The sequence below is a fragment of the Lactuca sativa genome, chromosome 6, assembly GCF_002870075.4.
Source record: "Lactuca sativa cultivar Salinas chromosome 6, Lsat_Salinas_v11, whole genome shotgun sequence".
In the NCBI taxonomy this organism is placed as follows: Eukaryota; Viridiplantae; Streptophyta; class Magnoliopsida; order Asterales; family Asteraceae; genus Lactuca; species Lactuca sativa.
Genome location: NC_056628.2, coordinates 23,261,120 through 23,277,410, shown reverse-complemented (window position 1 = coordinate 23,277,410; position 16,291 = coordinate 23,261,120). Strand labels below are relative to the sequence as shown.

Below are 16,291 nucleotides of genomic sequence, written 5' to 3'. Positions count from 1 at the left end.
TATGAACATATATTATTATGTTCATACATGACCATGTTATGCTAAGCCAATTTGGTTTTAAATTTGCTTATATTTTAATTGTATTCTATAGGTCATAAAAATAGTGTTCTCGTTACACCGTTAAAGTGCAATTAAAACGAATAATTCTACCGTATAAGATGTTACATTGGACGTAATATTTACATTAGATAAACTTATATGAACACATTATGTCATAAAGAATGTCTCAATTATACACAAGATTTAATAATTATATACCCAAGTTGATAATCTAAAAAATTTAGTAATCTATTAATTTAAAAGATAAGTTATTATAAAAACAAAATTATTATTATTGATGGTCATTTTATCGCAGTCGTGAGAGTTGTGATTTTATTACATTATCATTGTATTAAAAAAAATAAAATAAAAAAGTAGTCTAAAGTTTTAGCCCATTCTTGGGAACAATTTTAAAAATTGACCAAGACTCGGGTTTCAAAAATTACGTGCATTCTTGCATGAAAAAAGAGAGAACTATCGAAATTGAAACACAAAATTCACGATACAGTCTACGATCCGTCTTTCCGGATTGTCACTCGGCAATCTGATCGGTTTATTCTCTTCATCAAGTAATCTCTCAGCCTCGATCTTTTCTCGGCGTCCAGATTTCTGATCGATGAGGTAAAACTACGCCTACGTCGCATAGGTTTGTGTTTTGCGGTTACGAAATCAGAAATTCTTATCCTGTTTTTCCTTGATTGTATATTAAATCGCATGGTTTTTCTGTAAAACCTCAAATATTTTAGTTGTTCGATTTGATTATTTTTATATGTTTTCCCTGTATTTATTTAAGCCTTACAAATGTTATAGTGTACGATTGACGATCGGTTGTCAAATAGGCGATGGATACAAGTACTTATCAAGGTGGGACGGGTGGTGGTGAATCCACCATGGAATCTGTCGACTGGAGGACTCAGATGGCATCAGATTCGCGAAAAAAGATTGTCATTAAGATGTATATTTCCATATACTCGAATTGGTGTCTTAAGTCATAACCTATCTTTATCTGCATGCTTAAGAATTTGATCTGATCACTTGATAATTTTACTTGCAATAGTGTTGTTGTCCCCAAAACATTTGCAGTATGGCATTCTCATCAGAATTTATCAATTTGGTTCCTTTCGAGTTCCTTTTCTTTCTTTTTCATTTGTACACATGATAGTATACAAATGATAAACAAAAGGATTGTTTTCTTGTTTCGTGTAAGTTTCAGTTTATCTATGGGGATTGATATGTTCATGGCTCATTCTAAGTATCATCTTAACTCTGCACCTCTATTTTACCAACTCATGTTTTTATGTAGAATGGATACATTGAAGAAGCATCATCCATCTTGGGCATTAGAGAAGCCACAAGAAATTAAGAGTATTGCTCAGAGGCTTGAGGAAAAGATTTATACTACCACAACAAGCCAAGTTTGTATATTTGATCCCTTGATGTTGGTGTTGTGTGCATGTGTGCTTTTCACCTTTTTTATTGTGCTAATAGTTACAACCATCTTGTATGAAACTGTAGCTTATATGAAAGTACATTCAAGATACATCGAATCTTTTTCATGAGTTACTTTGAGACATATCAGTTTGCTCTTTTTCATTTGCAGTCTGATTATGTGCGAAAAATATCTATGAAGTTGTTGACCATGGAGAGTAGGTCTGCAAATCTTGTGCCCAATTCTTTGCAGTGCAACTCTGTTAGTAGTAGTGTGAACCCCTCTAATCCAGGTACTTCAGTATCCTATAATATCAGAGCTCATGGTTATGTTTCTATATATATATATATGTATGTATATTAATTATTACCTCAAACTCTTTCAAGTATTTTTTCATAAACCTTGAGCAGGCTCTCATGGCATCCATCAAGTCAACAACCAAGGGCAACAACCCCTTCCTATTCCTGTTCCATCTAATCACCCTCAAGCAACTCAACAAATCCTATCACAGAGCATCCACAGTAATATTCCTTCATCTGGAGTACAAGTTTCTGCTGGTGTATCATCTGCATTACCACCTGTCAATGCTCTCTCACAGCCTACTATCTCAAATATTTCCTCCCAAAATCCAAACTTACAGAACATTCAGAACTTTGTAAATCAAAGGCAGATACCAACCAGGCAACAACAACAACAACAACAACAACAACAACAGTCTCAAAACTCACAACAATATCTATATCGACATCAGATACATCAAATTGCAAAGCATAATCTGCACATTCAGCAACAACATCAAAATTTGTTGCAGCCAAGTCATTTCCAACCTTCTTCTCTCTCTACAGCTCAACAAAATCAGCAATCTGTGATTCAACACCACCAAAAATCAGCCCTAAGACAACAAAGACAGCAACCACCGGCCTCCATTGTCCACCAGCAACCACCACCACCACAGTCGAATCCAATGGGCCTACAAACTAGTGCAACAAACTTGCAACAACAACAACAACCAAGGTTACTATCCCAAAAGAATAGTTCTTCCAATGTACAACAACCACATCAACACTCAATTGGTCAACATAAAAACTTTCCTACAATTCATCAGCAACCAACCATGCTGAACAATCAACATTCGACACAAGTGATGCAGTCTAAGGTGTCAGTTCCACAAAAGAATCATTCTATGCAAGGTCAACGTTCACAACCGGAATTACAAGTGATGCCACAATTACAAACACAGTCAGGTCAGTTGCAACACCAGTTAAATATGAAACTACAGTCAAACATGTCTCAAAGGGATATGCAACAGAGGCTTCCAACATCAGGTGCTTTTCAGCAGCAAAATGTAATAGATCAACAACAGAAACAACTATTCCAACAACAGAGAGCTATGCCAGAGGCTTCATCAAGTAAGCTATATACACATGTCATGTGTGTATTATATATTTGTATGTATACACTACTCTTTTAATGAGCTAATCCATGCAAGTTTTTATTATTCCTCTGTAGCATCATCAGATTCCACAGCTCAAACAGGAAACCAAAATAATGGAGACTGGCAAGAGGAGGTGTATCAAAAGGTGCTCTGCTTAAAGCTATATACTTTAATGGTATTCTGATTATATGAAATGTGTTATATGAGACTTATGATTCTTCTCTTCGCAGATTAAAGCTATGAAGGATAAATATATGCCAGGGTTGACTGACTTATACCCGAAAATCATGATAAAATTGCATTTGGTAAGTTGCTCATTAAATTGTTGATATCAATAGCAAAGAATATTAAATTCTCAAAATCTATCTCATGGATGACTTTAGTTGACTTGTGTTGACCACCAGCATAATTCTCTTCCTCAACAACCAAAGAATGAACAATTTGAGAAGGTAAAAATGCTTAAACACATATTTGATAGTTGCTTGAACTTCCTACAAGTTCCTAGAAGCAACATATTACCCATATATAAAGAAAAACTTGATCTATATGAGAAACAGATTATTAACATCATACTCACATTTAACCGAAAACCCGGGCCCCACCTGCAACAACCACTTCCTAGTCCTACACAAGTACATCCTCATGAAAGCCACATGAACTCACCGAATTCCACCATGTTTCAACTGAAACAACTTCAACCTCATCATCAAATGAAGCATCATTTTTTGCAAAAACAACAACAGCAGCAATTTAACAGACCAACAAAGCAACAACAGTTGCAACTGCCTCATATTGGTGTCAAGATAGAATCTCTTACAAGACCTGGACCTCCCTTTTCACCTCAGATTTCATCTCCAACTGTTGACCAGCAAAACCCGTTGACTTCTGTTACTAAATCCGCCACCTGTACGCCTTTGCAATCTGCAAACTCGCCATTTACCATGTCGTCCCCTTCAACTCCTTCTACATCTCATATTCTAGGAGACTCTGAGAAGGTTAATTTGGGTATTCCTAATGCTGGGAATGTTGGACACCAATCAAATGTTGCCTCTCACTCTCTATCTCTTCCTTTTGGGACACCTGGCATATCGGCTTCCCCTTTGCTTGCAGAGTTCACTAGCCCTGATGGAAATCACGGGAATGAGGCATTGATTGTTTCTGGAAAGTCGAGTAGTACTATAGAAAAGCCCATAGAGCACTTACTCAAAGTGGTCAGTAATCACATAAAATGAAATCTTTTCTTAAATTTCTCTTCTTTTTCAAGTTTTGTCCAGATTAAGTAAAAAAGAATTAACCCCTAACACTTTAACTTTTTTTTTGCTTGATAGGTGAAGTCGATTTCAGCAAAATCTTTGAGTGCATCGGTTAGTGACATTGGTTCAGTTGTCAGTATGATTGATAGCATTGCAGGATCAAGAGCAGGTATCAAATCAAGAGCTGCAATTGGTGAGGACTTGGTTGCCACAACAAAATGTCGCCTTCAATCAACAACTATTGGAAAAAGGAAAACGAAAATGGAACCCTTAAATGTTGTATCATCTGCCAACAATGTAAATGATAGCTTTAAGCGTTTCAGTTATTTGGAGGCCTCAGAGTTGGAATCAACTGCAACTTCTAGCATAAAAAGGCCTCGGATTAAGGTATGATACACATTTTTATCCATTTTAGGGTTTGTTTTATAGGTTCCCAAGTTATATATTTATATTAAAAATGATGCAGACTAGCAATGCTCTTTTGGAAGAAATAAGAGAGATAAATTGGGGACTCATTGATACCATGGTTGGTATCAGCGAGGAAGATGTAGGTTCAGGAACCGTTGTCAGGTGCTCTTTTGGCGCTGTAAACATTAAGTCACAATATGCTTCAGCAAAAGTGGTTTATTTCCTTTTAATCTCATACTATAATTCATATGTTATAGGACAAGACATAACATGACATAAATTGGGCTCATAAAAAATTGGGAGAGGGATTTGATTCGATGTAAAAGACGTAAATACCCTCTTCATAGACTACTAATCTAGTGTCCATTTTGTTTTGTGTAACAAACGCAACCTTTAGCATTCTCTCTCCATGGAGTTGAAATTTTCTTTAATGGTTTTGCAGTTACCTATACAACCATTACGATTGCTTGTTCCTGCAAATTATCCAAATTGCTCACCCATACTGTTGGATAAGTTTCCGGTTGAGATTAGGTGAGAAAATCTCTTCTTACTTGAAACATGTACCAAATATATAGACCAAAAATTGCAAGAGAAATTTTTAATTGAAAAGTTCAGCTACACTCAGGGACCCAAAATGTAACTTACTCTTAAATATTTAAATATAATTAAATTTAAAATATAATTAATCTTACAGAGTAGTATTTATTATATTTGGTGTTGAAAAGGGAGAGTAAGGAGGATGAAATGGAGGATCTTTCAATGAAAGCAAAATTGAGGTTTCATAGTTGTGTGCGAATGCTTTCGGAACCCATTTCACTTGAGGAGATGACAAGGACTTGGGACACTTGTGCTCGTGCAGTTATTTCCGAATACGCCCACCAAACTAGTGGTGGTGCTGGTGGGACCTTCACCTCTAAATATGGACCCTGGGAGGACTGTCTCACTTTCACTGCTTCTGCTTAAATTCTTACATTCTTTGTTTCTGATCACCTCATCCTACATCTATATAATATATTGCGAACACTTGTTTTTATGAAAAATAGAAAATAGAAAGTTATTTCTGGTTTCATGTGCAGATAGGATAGAAAGATGTCTCTTTTAGTATTCACAACCATAACCATGGTCAATGTAATGGGACTTGGATTTATAATTGAAAGTTTATAGAAATTGTAAGTTTATTACATGCATGTCATGTCATCAATTGCAATTAATCATTAATTAACAGAGTTTGTTATTTGTAATACTTATATTCACAAATAATAACAAATTTAACAAATTGATCATTATTTTGATTAATCGTAAAATAACTATCAATTTTTTTAGAATTGTTTATTATTTGGATAAAACCGAATTGTTTAATTGGACAATTTGTATTTCTGGATTAGTTATGACCAGAATCAAATAACTATTTTTAATTTTGGATTAGTTTTCGGTTATTAAAATGAAAACCGAATAGTCCAATCAAACAGATTAACCATTTTTTTGTCCGTTTACTCTAGTTCCTTAAAAATGACATCACATGAATAATTCTTGGATTTAAACTTTAAAAATCAAGCTCGTCAATGTTAAAATTATGTATATTCTTTTTAAAACTTTTTGAATTTTAAAAACCAAAAAGTAAAATCAATCTAACCGAATTATAATTAATGATGACAATAAAATAAATATTATACAATGTATACCAAAGGCTAATAGCTATGTTGGTCGATGTGTAACAGTACTCTTTATTAGGTGTAAGATGAAAATTGAACTTAAAACAAAAAAATATCAACAAAGTAAAAATAATACTAAAATTTCCAAAATATACTGAAACAACATACAAGCTTTATTGTATAGATGATATTATATTTTGAGATTTTTTTGTTTAAATCTATTTTTTTTTTTTTTTTTTTTTAGTTGATTTATCGTTAATCTTCTGATAAAAGATACAATTTTTTAGAAAAAACCCTCAATTGTTTGGAAAACAAGCGCATATTTGTTTTTTTCATATGTTTTATGGGGTGTTTGGCTAAGCTTATAACTTTTCATAAATACTTTTAACTTATATCTTATAACTTATAAACTAATAAGTTAAGAGAAACTTACTCATAGATTTTGAGTTATTTCCGGTATGACACCTTGATAAACTATTTTTATCCGAACACCATTTTTAGCTTATACCGGTATTGAACTGATAATAAGCTAAAAAGGAGCTTAAACAAGCTTAACCAAACACCCTTTTAGATCATAATTCTCATGCTATTATTTGTTTTCAACATTAAAATCTAAATGTTGATGTGTCCAAATATACATATTAAAATCTATTTGAGGATGTTTAGACCATAATATTACACACCATTTTTTTCTCAAGGAAATTCTAAGACAAATTCTACATTTTGTTAAAACTGATTATATTTATGGATATTAATTAAACTAATCATATTTTAAGTTATTGTTAAAAAAACATATATATATATATATATATATATATATATATATATATATATATATATATATATATATATATGGTTAAGTTGTAAGAATGGTCCCTGTGGTATGTCAAAACTAGTAACTTTGGTCCAAAATGCGTTTGGCTCGCAAGGATGGTCCAATAATTTCATTTTGTTGCGAGTTTGATTCAATTTCCTATGAATTTTTTTAAAATGACGGATTTGCCCTTTATTATTTTATTTTCCATTTTTATTTTATTACAACAGTTAAAAATAAAACAAAAATAATATACCCTTTCTCTCTCTCTCTCTCTCTCTCTCTCCACCGTATTCCCCCCATAGTTTTTTTTTTCTTTTTACCCAAGAACAATTCATCTTCTTCATCTCTTTTTTCTTAATCAATATGAGTTTGTGCATACCAGATTCCGGTGTTCTTGGATCTAATCTCCATGACTCCGTCATCGCCTCTCAAAAACTCATAAAGCAGTGATGATAACCCAGGAAATCGACTTCATGGATGTTTCTTAAAATTTCTAAAAAATTCAAGGGGTGAGTTTCTGAAAATCGACTCCATGGATGTTTCCAAGGTGGGTTTTTTTGGATATCTAATCCATGTCACCGCTGCTTAGGACATCGTCAATGTATCTCCATCTGATGGCCTTCATCAGCTGCCTAGCAGCCTCGTGAAGATCTGAAAGAGCACCGCCATAGTTGTCCTTTTCCGATTATCCCTCTCACCGTCGATCTGAAACCCTTGTCGGTGTTTCAAGGCCCTTCACTACCACCTGAATCGATTTCTACTATGAAACCTAAACCTAAACTTACTGGTTGTAACCCACCATTGCTGTTCAGAAGAAAATCAAAGTTGTAAACCAAAATAACAACCCAAATCCAAAAACAAAATCTTAAACCAACTGTTTGTGAAGATAAACAAATCAAGACAATAAGATCAATATCAACACCAAAAGCAAAACAATAGCAAATGAATTGGGTTTTAAGACCCTTTCTTAAAAACTCACAAGTGATCCTAAAAAACTCCTAATGAAGCGGTCGAGTTCTACGCACCCTAATGTGCCTCCATCTTAAACCCAAAAATAAACCACCAGCCGCCATCGCCACCTACTCCATCTTGAAGAAAAAGTGAATTCTAACTCCTCCACCTTAGACAACAACCCTGCTTTCTCAGCGTTGCTCAAGACTTCGAAGAACAGCCTAACCCCAAACCACTCCTTTTTCCAACTTTAATCATACTTGTTCACCTGCAATTCACATAATCATACTCGAATTCTGAATCAAAAGGCGAAAACAATTTGAATCTAGTAGAAACATGCGATTGGGTATTTGGGGATTTAGGAATCGAGTAAAATGTGGGAGATTTGGAGAGGTTTTTGATGGATATGACGGATGGATTTGCAATCTGGATTCTAATTTAATTACGTTTGTGTGTGTGAGAGAGAGAGAGAGAGAGAGAGAGAGAGAGAGATAGAGAGATATTTGATTTTTGTTTTATTTTTAACTGTTTTTTAATTGTTGTAATAAAAGAAAAATAGAAAATAAAATAAAAAAGGGCAAATCCGTCATTTAAAAAAAGTTCATAAGAAATTGGACCAAACTCGCAACAAAATGAAACTATTGGACCATCCTTGCGAGCCAAACCCATTTTGGACCAAAGTTGCTAGTTTTGACATACCACAGGGACCATTCTTGCAATTTTGTCTATATATATATATATATATTTGAAAAATAACAAACATTTTCGAAATGGTTTATTCCGGACCAATTTACGCCCCCATCAAAAATATATTTTTTTGACAAATGAATACACTTTGAACCGACATTTTGGATTTTGAACCAATATTCTCAATTTTCCACCGAAAAACTATTTCGGAATTTGAAAGAACAAATCTAAAATCCTATGAAAAATGCAGAATTTTGAAACAACCATTTGCTTTTATTAAAATCAAAAAGTTAAAAAAAAAATATAAAAAATGAGATGTATATAAAATACAAAGGATTAAAATGAAACATTCGTTACGAAAAGGTGGTAATTAACATTTAAAAATAGAGATTTTGAAACATGAGTATAAGAGTTTTTTTATAAGTTTTTTGTGCAAATAAGAAAATTATGTTTAAATTGAGTCCCGTTAATTTATTAATTAATTAATAACAATAAATAATGAAATATAATAGTAACAAATACATAATAAATTAAATAATAAATAAATAAAATGTTGATGTCATTAATCCTTCATATACATGTTTGATTTTCAATTGAGTTTCAATCCCGCTCAAACCCTTCACTATCTCTCATCTCTCTCGCTACAGTTGGTAACTCCATTTCTCTCTAGATTCATCACATCTCATCCGCACCTTTGTTGGTTCCATTTTGCTGTCTACCTCTACTCTCAACGATCCAATCCATTGATTCACGACGGCATGACCGTTTTCCCCATTTCTTTCTCACTTTAGCAATATCAATTTTGAAAACCCTAGAAAATATTTTGCTGTACATTCATGGATAATTTTCACATATACGAAGCCATCGGCCAAGGAAAATACTCCGTACTGAGCCCTATATCTCTACTGTTATGTATATTCTTCTACCATTTTGTTTCAGTTCAGTAATCGAATTGTGTGCTATGTGCAGACTGTATATAAAGGGAGGAAGAAGAAAAGCGTTGAATACTTCGCAATCAAAAGCGTTGATAAATCTCATAAGAGCAAGGTTCTTCAGGAAGTAAGTTAACTGTTTTACTTACGTATTCGAAATCGAATGTTTTAGGAGGATATCGTAATTCAATTTCAGATCCATATGAATATTCTCTCCTTACGGTGATAATGCGACATAGGATCTACCATACTTGCATAGTTTTCTTTCGTTATTCAAAATTTCAAGCTAAGCTTACTATTCGAGTGCCTGGATATTCATCTAAACAGATCATTGCGGTAATCAGTTTGGATCGTTTGGCAAAGAGCAATTATAGTTTTGAGGATTTAGGTCAAAATAAGCAGATTTTGGATTGTAAACTTACCCAAAAAAACCTTGACATTAATCAACTTACTATCTGATATTCAAGTCATAAAATCGCTTCGAAAATGCAAATCCCAACACCACTCATTTCCTCATTTTTAAATATTGTAGATCGTAATTGATTTTGGTATAGGGGTTCTCTTATGTTGTATTATTGAAGTGTGTTTAGGATTCTGTTATGGTAAACACGTCACTGTACTTTTACATTCCTTATTGATTTCAATTTAACAAAAAATCTTATCTTTCACATACTTGCACTTCCACAGTCATTATTAATTACATGTTTTTTTGTCCAATTCTAATCTAATTAAGTAACATGAATGGTTGATTTGGGGACAAGAGCCTAATTGTAAGAACAACTTGTTAGAGAAAATCTTAATGTTTTAATTGCTGTTGATGATTTGTGCTGCAGGTTAGAATTCTTCACTCTTTGGATCATTCTAATGTACTCAAATTTTATGCTTGGTAAGCCAAACCCAGCATTTTCAATTTTTTATTTTATAAATGTTTTTGAGTTTCTAGTGTCTGGGACACTTTGTCTTTAGATGAATTGTTTATACATTAGACCGTGTATTTTTCTTGTTTTGAAATAGGTATGAAACTTCTGCTCATTTGTGGTTGATTTTAGAATATTGTGTTGGTGGTGACCTCCGGACATTACTGGAGCAGGTATGGACAATTCATTATGCTTTTCATGCAAGAAAAAATCACCCAAATGAATGAAACAAAAATAACAAATTCAACAAACTCAAAATTGAGTAAAAGTGTGCTTGTTCTTTCTTAAGCCAGGATGTACCTTCTTTTTAAGAAAGAAAACAGTTATATACATTTGGGTTCAATAAATCAAAAGGAAACAAAGGAAACCGACATTGTTTTATCAGTTACTAAAGGCTTCAAATTGCTTAATAGTGTTTTATTCAATTAAGATTGAAATTAGCACAAAGTCATTTTCTTCATCTTAGTAAAGGAATAAATCATATGAAAGCTTAATTGTTTTAATACATATTTTGGAGCTAGTACCACTTGTTAATCAACCAACATGGATTGTTGCATTACAGGACAATAAACTTCCAGAAGATTCAGTACATGATCTTGCACGTGATCTTGTTAGAGGTTTAAGGTAAAACAATTTCTCTTTTTAAAACATTACAATACATGATTCTAGAGTTTGTATCATCTGACGCTGTTCTCAAATCAATGTAATAATCAGTTATCTACATTCCAAGGGAATCATCTACTGTGATTTGAAACCATCAAACATTTTATTAGATGAAAATGGTCGTACAAAGGTAATTTTTTGCAGTATTTATGATTCTCTCATTGGTTTTTATATACCAACATTTTTCATAATGGTTGATATGTATGATATATTGCAGCTTTGTGATTTTGGGTTATCCAGAAAATTGAGTGACATATCTAAAACACCTTCTTCCCTTGTAAGTGTTCATAACAATTTGCACTCTTTTTGGCTTTTCAGTGTCATTATCTTGAATATTATTAATTATATAACACTTTTTTTTTCCTATATTGTTTAGCTACCACAAGCAAAGAGGGGCACTCCATGCTACATGGCTCCTGAGTTGTTCCATGATGGTGGAGTGCATTCATATGCTTCTGATTTATGGGCACTTGGTTGTGTTCTGTATGAATGTTATTCTGGTAGACCACCCTTCATTGGAAAAGAATTCACACAATTAGTAAAATCAATCCTCACTGATCCTACACCATCTCTCCCAGGCAATCCCAGCCGTACATTTGCTAATCTTGTCAGTTCTCTTTTAATCAAAGATCCCACTGATCGAATCCAATGGTCAGAAATCACCACTCATGCCTACTGGAGAACACACCTTAGTCCAGTCTCTTTACCTCCTCAACCTGCTTTCGATAACATGATACAGCTTTCTTATAAGCCTTCTTGCCTCACTGAACGAGAACGCAATCTTCAAAACAAAACCCCACCGAGAAACCGCGATAACTCTTCTAAACTCAATGAAACACCCAAAAACCGGAAGATTCAATCCAAGCAGAAAGATGTTTCGAGTAATACAAAGGGTGTGAATCTGTTGCGCCTTTCCAGGATAGCAAAATCGAATTTACAGAGGGAAAACGAGAAGGAGAATTACCGAAGGCCATTGCCGAATAACTCTGAACATGACACCGATGTTAAAATTGAAAACACAGATATGGAGCTTGATTTTAACGAGAATACAGAGGACGATACACAAGACGAGAACGAACTTCCTGCTACGCCTAGTCGTAACCCTACCGTTGATGAGAATTTATCAACGCCAGATCCGGAAGAGAGAATAATACATGAAATTGATGCGTCACCTTTGATTAACACAGACGAATCAAGAAGAACTGATCATGAATCGGAATCCTCAGTGCCTCCGACTCCACCGACTGCTTCACCTCAGCCCAAAACTCAAAGAATAATCGAAGATTCAGGTGGTGTGGTTAGCCTATCACAGGTGGTTTGGCATTCATCTGACCTGTCGGTGCGACCTGTGATGCCGAGTAAAAAGTCCGACAAACAATCAGATGTCCTCCCGTCTCTTCCATTTGACACGATTCCAGCTTCCGATCTCGTGAAATTACCAAAAGACCAGTTAGATGTCGTCACCAAATCAATCGTAACCATCTTAAATGGAAACACCACCATCGGTGAGAAGCAGAACGTGATTAGATACCTTGAGATGTTAAGCACGAATGTCGAAGCTGCCAATATTTTGACAAACGGCTCAATAATGCCGGTTCTTGTGAAAATGCTCCGGCAATCAAAGGCCTCTGCTTTGCGTGTTCAGCTTGCTTCACTTCTTGGCTTGCTAATACGCCATTCTACTTATATCGATGATGAATTGTCGAATTCTGGAATATTGGGTGCATTGAATGAAGGTTTGATAGATAGGCAAGAAAAGGTTAGAAGATTCTCGATGGCTGCATTGGGGGAGTTGTTGTTTTACATATCTACTCAAAACGACCAATCCAAACCAACAATCCCGCCGGAAAGCCCGTCTAAGGAAACTAAATCCTCATCAGGGTGGCAGGTCAATTTTCTTCACAATTGTTATGATGATCAACCAACAAACTTACATTTATTTGTATATAATAGTATTATCCACTTCATTCTTTTTATTTGTATATTTATTTGCAGGTTCCGAGTACATTGATTTCATTGGTGACGTCACTTTTACGTAAGGGAGAAGACGACATAACTCAGCTTTACGCATTACGAACAATAGAAAACATCTCAAGTCAAGGAGGCTACTGGTCAACTCGTTTCACCAGCTCAGACGTTATCAATAACCTCTGCTACATATTCCGAGCTCCTGGAAAACAAGAAACCATCCGACTCACTGCCGGATCATGTTTAGTGCGATTGGTCCGTTTTACCCCTCCCACCATCCAGCAAGTAATGGAAAAACTCACATTCAAAGAAATGGCCGGAGCCATCTCAAAAGGAAACCCTAAAGAACAACAAATCTGCTTAAACCTTCTAAACATGGCGGTGCTTGGCGGCAATTTCTTCCCTAACATCGGCCGCCACCTTCTCCCGCTGGTGGAGGACAAGAATTTAGTCCCGAATCTTATCTCGTTGATTGAACACGGCGGTGAGGTTTTGAGAGGGAAAACCCTTGTTTTTGTGACGTTGCTTTGTAAGAACAGGAAGCGATGGTTAGGGCAGTTTTTCTTGAACGGAAAATTAGTGTCGACTGTGGATAGGCTCGTGGTGAAGGAGAAGGGGGTTTATTTGCAGCAGTGTTTGGAGGCGTTTTTGTTTGGTGTGGTGGCTGTGATTCCGGGGTTACTTGAGACTGTAATTTCCGATGTTCAGCAACTGATGGGAGGGGGAGGGGGAGGGAGACGACATACGCTGGTTGCTGCTTTGACTGGTAGAGCTTCTTCAAAGACTAATCTTCAACTTTTCTCTGTTGTTCTAAATCTGCTTGGAAGTTCTTCCTTTAAACATAAAGTCGTGAATGCGGAGGTTCTTCAGCAACTTAAAATTTTAATCAAATTGGTGGAATCGCCGTTCCAGGTAAACACAGTAACCGACTGTTTTGATATTATGGAATTTGATGGAATTGGAATTCAATTCCATTCCAGTCCCGTTTTTGGTTGTTAACACACTATAAAAATTGAAAATTAGACTTAAGTTCCTTCAACCCTTCCCTAGGAATTTGAAATTTTTTCTACAGAATTAAACTTTGTACATTTGATGGAATGGAATCTTAAATTCCAATTCCGTTGGTACCCTTAAAAGATTCCAATTCCTTCCAGAATTTTTTTTGAACAAACCACCTTCTTAAGAAATTTTTGTGTATTATAAATATATATAATTATTTTTCAGGTTGCATTTATTTCAATATATTATGTATAAACCGAAGGGTATTTTGGTCTTTTATCAAAAAGCATATATTGAAATTGTACTTCCACTAGCCTTCTCTAGGATGGCGAAATCCATGGAACATGTAATTTGAAGAGTTCAAACGAGAATTGAATTCTGTACATTTGTCAACCAAACACTCCAATGAATTAAATAAAATGAAAAAGCCAATTTTGTGATTTTATTTATTTTTGAATGTATATATAATAAGTAGGAAATAGGAATGCTGTTATCCCAATCCGTATATGATGTAAACATTTGATTTGTGATTGAATTTTTCAGGGAAGGGATGATTTCCAGATAACCCTTCTACGGGTACTTGAAACAGTGACAGAAGAAGCCTCTTTCATTGAGGAAAACCACTCGGGTTTTGTCCATGAGATACTTCCAAGTCTCTCCATTGTTTGCAAAGCAAGCAAAGATGGAGACGCCAGATTCTTATGCTTGAAGATATGGTTTGAAGTGGTGGTTAGTTTGTTAAACGAATCATCATCATCTCACGATAACAATGGAAAACGAGAGGAATTGAAACAAATATGCCATCATCATTTCCTCCCTCTGTATCCACAGCTAATGGAAGATGAAGATCCAATTCCTATATATGCACAAAAACTAGTCGAGATGCTGGTAGAATTCAAGATCATCACACAACAATGAATCTTCTTCTTTTTGGATTTATCTTCCAAATGATTTGTATGCTATATATGTTGTGCACACTCAATTGTTTCCTCAACACAAAGAAACTCTATGCTTATGTTCATTTCAATTGTACCTCTAGTTGCCCAATCAATGTTATCACTATGAGTTTTGATGAAACTATATTAGTCTATACTTATATTTAATAATGGAGATTGAGCAAATCAGTTTAATCAAATAACTTTTTTTTAGTAAAGATTCAAAATGATTGTTATAGATTTGCTCTTTCCAGGCTGTTTACCTTTTAAATAGAATAATCTTAGGGGATGTGTTTTTTAAACCTTAATGTGTGTAATTGTATCGGCATTCTAATTTATTTAATTATTTTAGTAAGGATATGAATTATTTTTAATGTTTTTAAAAAGTCCAATTACACACTTTATTAAACCATACGGTATACTAAGCATGATACCATTTGTGGTATACGTGGCCACAAACCACAATCGTGCATACCGTCCTGGTGTGTGGTCGTTGTAAGTTGTGGTCATTGCTTTTCATGATGGCTACGACCAGAGTTGATGACCAATGAGAATTTGGCTTGCCAATTCGACCATTCAATTGTTGTATTTTTAATTATTATTATTTTTTTCAAACTAATTACCTGTATAAACACAATACATAACCTTCACCTTTCATCGAATTTTACTCTTTATCTCTAAAACAAAAAGACATGGATGATGATGAAGAATTCATTTTGATTTTCTTCAATGTTGTGTAACACATTCACGATGAAAAAAGTTCGAATGTTGTGTGTTCAAGAGTGGTTGTTAATCGTAATTGCCAAGCTGTACACGACTTATTGGTACGTGATTACTTTGCCGATAATTGTCTTTACAATGATGACTCGTTCGAACGTCGTTCCTGTCTAAATAAGACTATATTTTTACGTATTAGTAATACTTTAGAGGCCCATTATGATTTTTTTTGAACAAAAACCCGATGTTAGAGGAATAATGAGTTTTTCTAGTATATAAAAATGTGGGGCTACGCTCAATTATTTGGGATACAATATAGTATTTGATGCACGTTTCTCTCTTTATTGAATGAAAAACTAATTAAAAAAATTTTCTATGTTGTTTTTTTGTATTTAAAAACTGTGTTTTTATTGTATTTTTGAATTAAAAAAATAAAAAATGATGTTGAGTGGAGTTGCAGTGGTGGGTATCACATATGTTTAATGGTAA

General features: G+C 34.4%; 2 protein-coding genes across 2 annotated transcripts; both read left to right on the top strand.

The window, feature by feature from the left end:
- The first annotated feature begins 881 nt into the window (after positions 1 to 881).
- Positions 882 to 5,727, top strand: LOC111882998 (mediator of RNA polymerase II transcription subunit 15a). Its single transcript, XM_023879355.3, has 11 exons — positions 882 to 994; positions 1,343 to 1,454; positions 1,640 to 1,760; positions 1,879 to 2,877; positions 2,978 to 3,048; positions 3,134 to 3,208; positions 3,308 to 4,114; positions 4,232 to 4,543; positions 4,623 to 4,778; positions 5,007 to 5,095; positions 5,296 to 5,727. The coding sequence occupies exons 1-11, from the start codon at positions 882 to 884 to the stop codon at positions 5,525 to 5,527; spliced, it is 3,087 nt and encodes a 1,028-aa protein (XP_023735123.1). The 3' UTR covers positions 5,528 to 5,727.
- Positions 5,728 to 9,265: 3,538 nt separating this feature from the next.
- On the top strand, positions 9,266 to 15,227 carry LOC111882976 (serine/threonine-protein kinase RUNKEL). The gene is made up of 10 exons (XM_023879334.2): positions 9,266 to 9,555; positions 9,641 to 9,730; positions 10,437 to 10,489; positions 10,618 to 10,693; positions 11,083 to 11,144; positions 11,235 to 11,313; positions 11,401 to 11,460; positions 11,560 to 13,071; positions 13,179 to 14,063; positions 14,694 to 15,227. Exons 1-10 carry the CDS (start codon positions 9,508 to 9,510, stop codon positions 15,066 to 15,068), a joined length of 3,240 nt encoding a protein of 1,079 aa, XP_023735102.1. The 5' UTR covers positions 9,266 to 9,507; the 3' UTR covers positions 15,069 to 15,227.
- The last annotated feature ends 1,064 nt before the right edge of the window (positions 15,228 to 16,291 follow it).

Coding starts and splice junctions, on each gene's coding strand:
- LOC111882998 (XM_023879355.3), top strand. CDS start 882: ATGGATACAAGTACTTATCAAGGTGGGACGGGTGGTGGTGAATCCACC. Junction 2,878..2,977: donor TATGCCAGAGGCTTCATCAA/GTAAGCTATATA, acceptor ATTCCTCTGTAG/CATCATCAGATTCCACAGCT. Junction 4,544..4,622: donor TAAAAAGGCCTCGGATTAAG/GTATGATACACA, acceptor AAAATGATGCAG/ACTAGCAATGCTCTTTTGGA.
- LOC111882976 (XM_023879334.2), top strand. CDS start 9,508: ATGGATAATTTTCACATATACGAAGCCATCGGCCAAGGAAAATACTCC. Junction 9,731..10,436: donor AGAGCAAGGTTCTTCAGGAA/GTAAGTTAACTG, acceptor TTTGTGCTGCAG/GTTAGAATTCTTCACTCTTT. Junction 11,145..11,234: donor GATCTTGTTAGAGGTTTAAG/GTAAAACAATTT, acceptor TGTAATAATCAG/TTATCTACATTCCAAGGGAA.